The following is a 13,926-nucleotide window of genomic DNA, read 5'->3' on the forward strand; positions in this document are numbered from 1 at the left end:
CCCTCAGCTGAAGGTGTCTCCCAACCAGTTGGGATGGAAGCATTTTAATCACAGCAATTTGGCACAGAGTGGTCTCATCTGTCTTTATGAGCATGACACAGCGTTCTATTTTTAGGGCAGCATTTTTTCGTCTACCCCGACGACAGCCTGATGAAGCCCTGACCACCGCGTGCTCCCTTTGAAGTGACAAGTGAGAGATGTGCCGCTCTAATAAGAACGCCTTGAGATGCAAGCACTTAGCATTCTCCAATAACAGTAGCAGCCCTGCGAGAGGGTGGCGTGCTCGCCCTCAGGGAGCAGATAATCGGCCATGCGTGCAGAGCAGGCGCTCCCACGGCCACATGCACAGTGTTTATGCATGTTTATGTATTAACAAATTCACAGTTGCCTTTCCTTTTTTTTAGGAGGAACTCATTTTCTGGTTTCATTAAATATTATTGCATTTAAATAACTGTTTCCAATAGTGAACAGTAATCCACATTCATTTGCTCATTTCAAGGGTCATTTATGGGATAAAACTGTCAAACATGTTATGCTGCTTTGACTTAAAATGTTCTCCCTGCAGCCTTAACAATGTGACTGAACTTACTGAACTCAATTTTGAAAATTAGCATTGCTGAAGTCGGCTGTACAACCAACTACAAGTTTGGCAATTTTGAGATAAGACGTTTTGTTATGCTGCTGAAGCCACTGTAGCAGCAGAGGTAACACCGAATCGACTTTCAAGGCTGCTTTGTCTGTTTTAAAACACACATAAAGGTTCAACATAATTCCCAACATAAATTCAACAGTACTTTTCGTTGATTGTCTGTTTGTCCACCATGTACAGCGACCTTGGGTCCCTTGAAAGGCGTTATATAAATATCATTTATTATTATTATTATTATTACTTTTGGCAGATACTTTAAAAATTGATTTGTTTCAAAAACTGTCACTGTATCCTGACACTAGTTCAGATCTCTCCTGCCAGTGTTCCTGGCGTCATTTTTAAAAAAAAAGGAAAAGAACCAATCAGAGCCAAGGAGTCTCAAAATCACTGTTTATGAACTCCGACAAATAAGAAACTGGAAGGTGCACTGGTTTTGACTGCACTGATTTCAACATGGTGTAAGGTTTAAAAAGGCAAAGAATAGACAATACAGTAACCAAATCTTAATTCATATTTGATAAGAGCTTCATCGGAATTCTCCAACAGTGATTGACTTGTTGAAGACATTGAATGCCTTATTATTTAAAGTTGGGCATCCCAAACTCGAAAAAAGCCTTTAAAATGTTTACTACAATATATTCAATAAAGATGAATCTTTTTCAGCAATTTTTGACGTTTGAGTCCAAAAATATGGCCTGGGCACATGAATTCTGAAAATATCTTGTTAGGCTTCAAATATCCCTCTTCAAAAATACTTAATAACAGGGCAATCCCAGAAAACATGGTTTTGATGTTCTTAACTTTTTATGGTAAAAGTAGGACTCTGAAAAACACATTATGCGGACCTTGGTAATAGGGACATATTTTGCAATCCAGACATATAAACATGCAGGTGATATTCCAACAGCTTCTATTTCCGAGAGGTACTTCCCACCCAGCGGCACTGTAGACATCTCACTGTTTGTGTATAAAAGTTTTGCGGTAGTGCTGTCGACAAGCACAAATTGGACGGCAGAACCAGAGAAAGATGTGTTGGGCCCACAGTCACTACTGTATGTAGAGCCAGAACACAGCCTATGTGTCATTGATGTGAGGGGATTGAAAAAGGGAAGAGCAGGAAAGTGAGAAAACGGGGAGCACCAAGCTGCTAATCGCCAGGCGCTGGGAAAAGAGAGCCAGCTTCTGAAAACACCTCAAAGCAAACAACACATCTTCCAGAGTTTATGTTCGTGAGGAGAGGACAGGTCAATGTTTAGCTTAGCAACACTGGCACCAGGCGAGAAACCCCACTGAGGACAAGACATGCGGATGAGAGCTGCAGCCACAGCTGGGGTGTGTGTTAAATATTCAGACGGATGCCGCAAGAGTAAAGTACGCACCTTAAGGCCAGGGAATTTTCCACCTATTTAAGGTGACAGGATGAGTGGAGAGAGTGCAGCAGAGAAGCAGACCCTCTTCAAATCACTCACACCTCGTTGCTCTGCGTGATGACAGCACTGAACTGAGCTGAACGACAACAATGCTGCAGGTCAAGGTGACATCTGTTTAGCTGCGACCTGCCGGCCTGTCTAACCTCTGAGTCTCACTGTGTTGTGATCCTGTAAACTTTAAGACCTGCAGTTCAAATGCTCCTGGTCACCTTAAGGTGAAGTGTGTATTATTGGGTTATAAGGTTAAGAGTTATTTTCTGGGATTTGAGATGGAAACACCCACTCAGGGATGTTGGTTACCAACACATTCTGATCAATTAATGCTTATGAATAATGTGATTATTAGCTTTAGCTGAGTTGAGCTAAGCATTGCTAAGTTTGTAAATAACTGAAAGGGCTAGTCTGCACTTTTTTGAAATGAGGTTGTATGTATACTCCTGTGTTAAAGCCAACTAAAGAAAGGCCCACCTTAAAATCTCCAACAGTTGAATTAAGTGTACGCTATATTAAGAATATTCTCACATCTTTACCTTGTTGTCATCCCTTTCCAATGGGGAACTGAACTTGTTCTTTGCAAAGCCACCAAACTCCATTGGCAAAAACATCATTTTAACTCACAGAACATGAATGTTACTGTTTTACTGCTGCCTCGATCGGTTAGTTTGTGTTATTGTGTGACTTTTGGCTCCTAACTAACGTGGCCTCCACAGCATTACATTGCTTGGATTCCTTGCTGCTACTCCTGTTTACCTCTCTTAAGTGGGAGTGTACTGTCATCTAAGTAAGACTACTGTATAAGGATATAAACTCTATATTTATCCTTTATTTATCCAGGAATGTCCCATTGAGATACAAGATCTCTTCTTCCAGGGAGTCCTGACCATATGACTATATGTAGCAATGTCATGAAACCTACATCAACTCACTTGGAAAAAAGTGGTTGGAAAGGCCTAGAAATAGCCTTTTGATGGTAAAACATATGTACTCTGACAAAAATGTAAATGTTCCGATTTTAAAACATATGGAACACCAACATAAAAAAACGATTTGACATTTAAAAAGCTAATAGAAATGTGTGCTTGTTTACAGCTGTGTTTGCAGCAGCCTTGGGCGAGCTAGTGTTGTTTTGTATCCTTAGGAATGTAGTGTCGAGATGCTCCATCAGGGGTAAAATGTGATGAATGGGTGACAACAGTCTTCCAATCTCATTAAGTTGATTTAACGTCTAATTCCTTTCCCATATTTCTTTGTGTAGACTCACCTCTTTGCCCCAAGGTCAAAAACATAAAACAGACACACTTTCCTACCACACGGCTAGACAAGGAGAACTAATTCCATCCATCCCTTGAGATGTATCTACGCTGTCCTATTCCATCCCACCTGAACAGACAAGTGCAACTTGTTTTTTCAATTCAGTTTTTTTAGTCCCTCACACAGGTCAACAAAACCAGTGTTCCAAAAACGACACGACTGCGAAATGCTAAGCACACCACTTGTTTTTGAAGTGGTGACAAAAAGAGGAATGCACTTTCTCATTGGCGAGGGAAACCTGAAGTATTCCTCTCTTTGTTCAGCCGCCTACAAAGCCAACTAGTCCCTGAAAGGTCTCCCCCAGAACTAACAGCTTGCATCTACAGAATGCTTGCTAATCCCCAGCGATTGTGTTAAAGTACACAACCGTACAGTAAAGTGACTGCCCCGCCCCCCACGTTGACAGATTCCACCATGTCTGTGAAGTCGCACCACATCCAGCTGACCTCAGGTTTTCCTCTGATAACTGGTCACTCAGGTGGGAAAGGGAGGACACTGGCATCAACAACATAACTGTATGAATACAGCATCTATCTGCAACTAATGAGCAGAAAATGTGAAAATTGTGTACAAGCCCTCAGAGACAGCTGAGGTCAACAAGCAGCAGCCTGAGGTTCATTTCGGTGAATGAAACTTGAATGACATTCCTGTTGCTCAGGGCTTTTCCTTGTCCAAAATATCCTTTGTCTGAGTCCCATGGGAATGTGCTCTCTCTGTTGTGACGACAACACAAGACTTATCTTCCTGTTTTCCTGTCCTTGGACAGCAGATACTACACCATCATCCATGGACGGCTCATTTTCACTCTCAAACTTGGTTCCAGATACAGTCGACCATTTGTTAGCCAACACTTTGGATAGCAATGCTTGCCATAGTTCGTTACTGAGTATGTTTTAGATGAATTCTACAAGCAAAATGTTTGAGTGAAAACATAGTGTTACCCTCTAAAATGTCATGGCTGCCGACCAACATTTTGGAAAAGTTACTCAACATATCATACACTTTCAGAATGTTGCTCTTACAGCTGTATAAAGTAGAAATGATACTGATGGGCATTTTGCAGGGATTTAGTCATAACCCCAATACAAATGAACATATATAAGTGACTAAGTAGACCCAAAGTAAAGCGATCATCAGAATGATGTTTTATTCTTTTATTTTCCAAACTTCATGACAATCTAGCCACACGTTGTTGAGACATTCTGTTTAAAACAACACAAGTAGACCTGATGCTAGGGCTAGATGATACAGTAAGACTGATTATGATGAATCCTCCGGGAACCACGGAAGTCTGTCAAATTACTGTATTTCTCGAAGGAGACTTTAAAGAGAGCATTAAAATAGACTTCAGGAAAACAGTGGACATATTCTAACTATAAACTTAAACTTGATATTGATTTGAAATCTAATGGGTGTTTTGCTGCTGGTTCCGTCGGCCTTGCTCCCATGATGGCCTATTTCTACTGAAAGGGAGCATGCCGACTGCTAACTAAGTACTGTAAGCACCTCATACAACCCCAGTTCAAAACTATCCATTTATCACTGCATGCCAGGGGGGTTATGCTTCTGCTTGTGTACAACATTGGATAAGGGAACGGCCTAACAAAGGGCCCATTGTTCAGCTTTATTAAAAACACTGAGTGTGGCTTCCCTTCTAATATCTGCATCATCATGAAAGGAACAAGATACAGAGGACACTGGCTCAGGAAAATACTCTCGCAGTCACAACACCAAGTATTTCAAAAATAAAAGACAGAACACATAAGCTAATCAAACTACAAATGACATCATGAGTAGAGCCGTAATGAGTGCACTGACTGAGACGAAGGCAGTGATTAGGCTGCAGGACTCCAAGCAGCTAAGTACTTCCTACTGAATTATCTTCACGTTGATATGCTCAGCGAAGACAGCGGCTAACTTTAGCAACAGAGGAAATGGGAGGGAAAAGCATGTGTCGTCGGGGTCAAAAAGGCAAAAACAGAGGAACGTGGTTAGTTAGCCTTGTCGTTTCTTAAGATAGAAGGAATGACAATTACAGTGCAGAAGGAAGGACGTAGCTTAATAGGCACAGCGGGGTCACTTAACAGTTAAAAGCAGGACAAATATTTTGAACGTTCACACTGCTGCTTGATAGAAAGTGGGAAGATAAGCCAAAAGCTACTTCAACATCACTTTTAAAGATGTTGCGTTCAAGATGAAATGATCCCACAAGAAGTAGAGGGATTATGAGAGGAAGAAAGGGCCTGTACCTTTTGCTCAAAGGACTGAAAAACGGATTTAGAAATGTCCCCACATGGTTTTTAAACTTCTTATGCAGCGACTTACAGTTGATCTCATATCGGAAACGGTAAGAATGCTCTAGGGTGTGTGTTTTATATGCATCAAATGTACAAAAGTAATCTAAGGTGTATAAAGTGGTTTCAGAGGTGCATGGTCCTTGCCGGTCCATTAGCAAAGAGAAACCAAAAGTTATCCCTTTGAGGACAACCATGTATACTTCCTGGCACGGGCAAGCAAATAATGATTTCTTTTGGGAGAGAAATCAAAGCAAAACCCAGAAGTCTGATCACACTGATGCATTTCATTTGTACTAGCCAAAATGTCCATTGTGTACCTGCTGCTTTTTGCATTTACTCTCAAAAGCTGAAATATTCCCCTTTTTTCCAGATGTTGCCCTGTGTTCCTCCTGCTCGGCTCGTCTCTGATGAACTGGAGACGTTGGACTCGGCTACTGAAGGAGAAGGAGCCAAAAGGCAGCAGCCATTACTTTTCCAGCCCCTGTCCTTTCTAAAAAAACAGCAGGCAGGAATAGCCTGAGGTCAGAGTCCCCCCCTACTATGTCTGATAATTAGACACAAGAAGACAAACACATTGTCATGAGGGCCGTGATTTATTCCTCTCTCAAGGGCTTCCCTTGCTTTAACCACTTCCTGTCACTGGGACTCCTCTTCCTGGCCTGAAAGATTAGACCACACTGGATGAAAGGTTTAACCATTCACACTAGTTTTAATGCTGAAAAAAGGTGTATACTGTATATATTATTCATTGTTGAGCAGTGGCGAGCCGTGACTTTTATACCTAGGCCCTCTGACCCCCACCCCTTCCCTCGAGTTATTACGTCACAGCATATACTTCAGCGGAATATCAAAACAACGGCCCGGGGTGCAAAACGCATCAATGAAAGCGACCCTCTACCACACAAAACAACACCTGTAAATAACCCTATTTGTGTTCTTTGAAATTGAAAAGGATATTGCATTGTGTTTGTTACATTCGTTGCAGTTGTATGTCTTAAGTGTAATTTGGCATGCTTTTATTTTGAAAGCGAGTTAACAAAATAACTCCTGTTGACAGGAAGTTGTTGTTGTTATGGAAACAAGAAAAGTTTCACAGCGGGCGTAACTTGTCATAAAGTCCGCGATAACAACACCCACCCATTTAGAGGGAAGATATGATTGGTCAATTGTACTGTCATTTGACATTACTCTCTCGTTCAGTTACTATAGCTGGGCCTCTGTGAATTCATAGCTGGAATAGCTCTCTTCACAGTTCTCGCAGAGACGAGCTTCTTTCATTTAACCCTTCACATTCCAACAGAAACTGAATAGGCAGATTCGAAGGATTTATTTATTTGGAAATGTTATTTTAAATACAATTAAATCAAGTTATTTTGGTAAAACTAATGAAGAATATAACTAAAAAAATATATTAAAAAATATATTATTATTTTTAATGTTTTTAAATATTATTTTGTAGAATATCGACTTAGGCCCTCACAGAGGGCCTAGAGGGCCCTGACGGCTCGCCACTGTTGTTGAGTTACTTGTTCTATAGCCTGCACTCGTTTGATGCGTTTAAATGTTCTGTTAAAAAATGTTTTGCAGGTTTAACTCATTTTCCTTTATATACTGCTAGGTTGCTAACATAAAATATTGCTGTTTAACAGTTTATTCAAATATGTATTAAAAAAAGGGAAATGTACAAAGTAACTTAAGATGCCATGTAAATGTAGAGGGATACAAAGTACAATAATAACCTTTGAGAAGTAGTGGGTGTTTAGAAAGTAGGAGGGAATATAAATAATCAAGTGAAGTACAAGTACTGCAAAATTGTATTTAAGTACAGTAGTTCAGTAAATTTACTTAGTTAACTTCCATCAATGCATGTATATGATGATGATAACAACTATAATCATAATTTACAGTTAATATACTCAGATTGCTTGAATTTAGTTTAATGAAATATACAAGATATGCACCATTTCTGTGAGTTCCTCTGGTCCCTGTGACTCAGCAGCCACCTTTATACTGGCTTGGGAAACATTTGAGAAGGCAAACCTGAAGTAATGTGATCACACACACACACACACACACACACACACACACACACACACACACACACACACACACACACACACACACACACACACACACACACACACACACACACACACACACACACACACACACACACACACACACACACACACACACACACACACACACACACACACACACACACACACACACACACACACACACACACACACACACACACACACACACACACACACACACACACATACACACAAGCACACACAAACCCTAGTTAAAGAAAAAAGGATTACTGCACAATCCTTCCAAAACCCCTTTTCATCTGAGAGGAGCAGAATCAATAAGCGAGGTTTTCTATGGGACTAAACAAGTTCAGACATGGGCCTAAAACTCAATCACCGTACTGTAAAAACTGCTTTCACAAAATAGTGGATTTTTTTACTGATGCTGATTCATGGAGCTGCAGTAGGAGAAAGTGAGCTCGGTGTCTGAAGAAGCACAGATTACCACAGTTATTGAGAGCAAAGCAAGCCTGGCGCGGAGTTTACAGTAGCCCTGCTGGCAGCGCTGCCACGCCGCTTCTCGTTGAGTCATGTGTTGCTCCGTGACTTAGCTTGAGAACGCTTCCAGGCCTCGAGTGTAAACAGAGCAAGTGGAAAGCAGACGGATCACTCCTAGCAAAACATGCTGGCAGAGAAAGCTCGTGGCCTCCGCTCATGTTGTGTTGTGTAATGATGCAAAACCACTGGAGCGGTGCAGGGTTTTCATTCAGGCAATTGCAGAGAGAGAGAGAGAGAGAGAGAGAGAGAGAGAGAGAGGAGAGAGAGAGAGAGAGGAGAGAGAGAGAGAGAGAGAGAGAGAGAGAGAGAGAGAGAGATGAGAGAGAGAGAGAGAGAGACAGAGAGAGAGAGAGAGACAGAGAGAGAGAGAGAGAGCTGTATCTGAAAGACAGACGGAAGCAATAGCTGCACAAAGAGTAGGTTTGGATAGTTCTGATTGTAGATGCTTCTAAGTAAACAACTCGTCGATTGTAGGCCTTTTAATGTGGAAAAGTGACATATAACTGGTTTATGTATAATGTATAGTAGAGATCTTTTAAAGAGTCCCTATTATTCTATTTTTATGTTTCATAGTTGTATTTTGGACCTCTATTGAGATTTCAGATTGAAGCCTTTGATTTTATATACGTTATTAATCCCCGTGGGGAAATTGTTTCTCTGCATTTGACCTATCCCAGTGTTAGGAGCAGTGTGCTGCCATTTTGAACGGCGCCCGGGGAGCAGTGTAGGGAACGGTGCCTTGCTCAAGGACACCTCGGTAGCACTTGGTCTTGCCAGGATTTGAACTGGTGACCTTCCAGTTGCCAAGCCAAGTCCCTATCGACTTCGCCACCACCGTCTTTGCAGACCATTTACATGCACACAAATGTATATAACACAACACAGGAAAGGGAATACCTACAAAACGCATACTAGGGCCCCTATAAGGTGTTCTACCTGTGTGTAATAAACTATATCCTTCTGAAATAGGACTACTTTAACTTCACTGGGCGGCTGTGGCTCTGTGGATAGAGTGCTGGACTTCGAATCAGAGGGTAGCAAGTTCGAGTCCCACTGCAGTCAGCATGTCGTTGTGTCCCTGGGCAAGATACTTCACCCCAAATTGTTCCTGTGGGGATTGTCCACAGTACTGAATGTATGGAAGTCGCTTTGGATAAAAGCGTCTAACAAATGATATGTAATGTAATGTAATGTAATGTTCACTAAAAGTACTGTTTCATTCAGGTAGCAGTACATCTAAAGAAAACTGCTCATTTTATACTTTTCTTTTGAATGTGGGTAAGAGGTGGTGGGTAGTGCAGAACGCACAAGGAGAGGTTGATGATTAAAAGCATTGAGAAATATTTGTATTTGAATTTAAACATGTTATGCACCTTCAAAACAACAGCATAGAGATACACTTTAAACTTCCATTAGGTAGAAGAAAATATGGCACTTGAGAGACAGCACAGATCAGTGCATATCAGCCAAGGAATCTCTCTTGTTCATGATGTCGTTGCAGATAAGAACCTCTGAAAACCAAAATAAAAACAAAGCACAACAATGAAACCTTATCCTTCAAGGTTTTGCGCTGCACTTTGTTTGGTTTACAGTCTATTCTGAGTGTGTGTGGTGCAACACAAACCCTCTGTGGCTGTGGAGGTATCTATAGATCAGTGGGGCGGGCTGCTGCAGTCAGACTAAACTGTAAACAAGTCCCATCCAGAGACCACGGCTGACCCAGCACCGCACATCCCAAACCATCTGATTCATCCTCCTTTACAGGCCGACAGCAAGCTCCTCAACAGCTGCATGATGAATCCCCAATAAATCCACTGCGACCAAAAGCTTTGAATCTCTCTAAAGGAAGCGAGGATGCAGGTGGCTGGAGTGGAGTTTATTGGAACAAGTACTTTCCAGAAGACCAAAACAACAAGACCCTGATGTCCTCCCCTCCCCTTCTCCTCCTGATTTCAAAGGCGATCTGCAGGGAGGGGAGAAAACACTCGGAAGCAACAGCCTTTTGTTGGAAGGCACTTTCGCATTAGGAAGAGACTGTGTTTTGTTTATGGGACAACATAGTGTTGCCATTAAGGCTTTAATCTAAACTGTTTTCTGGAGACAGCCTTGAATGACACCCCCCCCACCTTGGTTTTGGCCTGTTAGGTTTGGTTCCCACTGAGGGAGCAGAAACAGCAGGAAGAAGAAAGGAGCGGGGACAGTGTGGGAATGTCTCTCCATCGTCGCCACGGCGGGCAGTTCCTAAACATGGCTTTAAATTAGGGGAAAAGAAAACACGGGCTAAAAAAAGGCAGTCGCCTAACTATACTCCTGCCTGCTAATTTGTCACCACATGAAAAACAAGGGAAAAAATAGCAACAGTTTTAAATCACACTGCTTTAGAGTTAGGAAATGGCGGAATACTTAAACACAAGGGGCATTTGGGTCAACTCTATCGCACATACATCTAAACCATTGTGGGTGGAATCTATGGCTGCGTCCATATTAGAGGGGGGAAGAAATGGAGAGTGTCTGGCTCTGGCCTGCTGGCTGGGATCGGACCAGTGACAGCTGGGGCTTGAAAGTCTTACATCCAAAGCCAGGGCTCACTGCCACTTGCTACATAGCAGCGCTGAGCTAAGCCCACCCCCTCCTGTCCAAGCCCTCACTCTGAAATATCACCGTCCTGAACAAAACGTTAAGCTCCTGCCAAATAACTCACTCTTAAACCATCTTCTCTTTAAAGTGTACAGTAAATCCAAGAGCGGAAGGGGTACTGGAGAGAAGACAAGATGGCAAGAGGAAGTCTGCTGTCATGTTCGAGAGGGGAAGGGGTCACAGAGAGGGGAGTTTCTCAGAGGGTGTGTTTGTGTGATCATTACCTTATCAACCAGAGGCAGACAGCGGCGTGCAGTGTGCTCCAGTTTGACAATGGTGATGAAGTCACCCTCTTGGCGTTCATCTTCACTTGTGTTGCACAGAGACAGAGGGTGATACTGCAAGAGAAAAAGAGAAAAGGTTATCATTTCACAAGGACAACAAGAAAGGTCAATCAGAAGATCTCTAGGTGTGTTGAATCTCACTCAATTGTCCTTAGTCAAATGGGAGGAAAGGATAACAACTAGATGGGGATTCATTCATCTTGTCTCTGCCTAACTGTATTACAAACTTGTAATATTTGTCCTAAAAATGTAAAACAATGTCAAGAGATTTGATTGTGTAAATCAGCACTTTCTTTTGAAAATATAACAATAACTGACCACATTGATGGTTTCTTAAAGAGACAGTACAGAATACAAATTACAGTGTTATTTCTTTCTAACAGAAAGATGGAGAATAACTGGAGAAAAACTGAGCACTTTAAAATGTATCTCAAATACCAGTGATATTTACAAGACATATGCAGACAGATGAGAACACATTTGTTAAGCAGATGGGGATAGAAACATTTCAAACTTGTGACATACTTGAATTGACTTTGGTAAACTTCCTCGTCTTTATTGCACTTTCCCCAACCATTTGGTTTTGATTATTGTACACCTCTATTGTACTCCTCTATTGTACTCATCTTTTAAAGCTTTGTGACCGGGAATTTGAAAAACGATACAGCTGTAGCAGAATAAGACACTAACCTCCAGATACAAAAACACATGTTACTGACAGCATGTGACCTAAAGTATATAAAGACTGGACCATAACCAAGAAGAGAGGAAGATAATGTTTGGGACAATTGCACTTGAAAGAAGCTTTTATGTGTTGAATGAAGGCGTTTCCGCTCTATACTGTTCACAGTTGTTATCAAGAGGAAAAAACTTTAGCACCCTGAAAAATCAATTACATGGATGGTGATGTTCACTCCCAATGAAAGCCTTGAGGACTGAAAGAGCCAGAGATAGTCTTTGGTAGGAACATTTGATCCCCTCTGAAAGGGAGGAAATTCGTAGCTGCTGAAAGGCTGCATTTAAGAGCTCAAAGGATAGCAGCAGTGTTTGCAAGTCACAGACATGCTGTCACGGGTACGAGGTTGTCCAAAAAGGAGAAAACCGCTCCTATACACTCCCGAACATCCCTAATTTCCTCACATGACATCAATATGAGCACCAACACGATGCTACCCGTCCTCACAGATCACCATGAGGGGCCCGGTCCCTGCGCTCACCCAGCAGGGCGGTCCCACCCTGCCCTGTCCTGCCCTGCCCTATAGGCCCGTCCCGGCATGGTTCTGCCCCGGTGGGCCCCTTCATGTGGCTGTGGGTTGAGGTCATGGGACTCCCCCTCATCTCACCCAGCGGAAATCCCTAAATTAAAAAGACCCACGGGTGACATCAACAGCTGGCACCCCCGTCCAGGGGAATTGACGTAATGTTTTGCAAAGGGCTTGTGCATGTCTGTCACAAGGAGGGAGAGAGGAGAAGGAGACAGATTTGGGGGACCGGGGGCGGGGCTTGTAGGTAAAAGAAGGAAGTAGGGAAACACCCTTTGTGTAGAGATTGGAGAGTGCAGTGGATTCACATACCACGAATAATTCCTATGAGTTGAGACGATGAAGCTAGTTGGGAAACAAGCCAGTCAAATACCTTCTGCACAAACAACATCTGCATTAATGACCTCCAGACAAGTGATTACAATCCAGAGTATAACCTTAGACTCTTTATACGAATTGGACGTAGTAACTGTGATATCACCCATTAGTTAATGTTTTGAAGCCTCAAGTTCATTATTTGGCTGTTGCCATCTTGTTCTTTTCGAACCAAAAGTGACAAGAGGATGGAGCTTAGAACAACAGAACAAGACAATTGGAGAACTGAAAACACACTATGACAGGCTTAAAGTTCTATGAGGAAAACACGGACAACAGCGTGTTGTCAATCACAAGGTATTACCGCCATAAAGCATACCTTTCCAAAATTGGGATCAATAAAGTATATATCTATCTAGTATATATCTACCTTGCATTATCGTCTAATTTACTCTTAAGGCAACCGTCATTTACAAAATGAAACATCATCCTGTATTGAAGAAGACTTGAACGATTGAGAAAATAACTTGTAAGGAAAATGTTTACTGCGGTAATACACCAAATGGGAAATAGGGTCCTAGTTCGATCATTTTTTCAAAGACTTCTATAAAAAAGGACTTCTTTGTGACTGTCTTTCTGCTCGCTAAAGGAAAGAATATAGGGAAAAGGCACTTCCTGCATTAGCTTTCACTTTTCACACCTGGAGATTGTCTCTTTGTTGTACCCCAGGGGATTATTTGGCAGCTGCCAGAATATGTTTATGAGGGAAAGTGTGACGTTATGAAGCACTTCTGCTTATTAAGAAATCAATGTCACAATAATTATAGAGCCAACTGGAGTCATTTGTATCACCTTAAGAAACGCTATGTGATTGAGAGTACTTGTCAGAAAGTGAGCAGAGGTGTCTTAAGACTGCAGTTAGCTGAAGTGGAAAAAGGCAGAACTCTGACAAAAAAAAAGACAATTCAATTGGATACAAAAATAAGTGCTACTTAACATTCCATTTACAGTCCATTGAAATAAACACATACGTATGATATGTCAAACAAGAAAAGCTCTGAAAGCAATGATATGAGAATAATAGAGAAGGCTTTGGGTCATGGTGAAGTACTCAAAGACACTAAGACATCAAATCCAGAGTACC

At 41.8% G+C, this 13,926-nt stretch overlaps 1 protein-coding gene across 1 annotated transcript in view; it reads right to left on the reverse strand.

The window, feature by feature from the left end:
- LOC117557276 (E3 ubiquitin-protein ligase RNF43) overlaps positions 1-13,926 on the reverse strand; it is an 87,469-nt gene that overhangs the window by 16,304 nt on the left and 57,239 nt on the right. The window contains 1 exon segment of the mRNA XM_034233048.1: positions 11,146-11,259. Coding sequence (XP_034088939.1) covers positions 11,146-11,259 — 114 coding nt within the window.

Source organism: Gymnodraco acuticeps, unplaced genomic scaffold (assembly GCF_902827175.1).
Source record: "Gymnodraco acuticeps unplaced genomic scaffold, fGymAcu1.1, whole genome shotgun sequence".
Lineage (NCBI taxonomy): Eukaryota > Metazoa > Chordata > Actinopteri > Perciformes > Bathydraconidae > Gymnodraco > Gymnodraco acuticeps.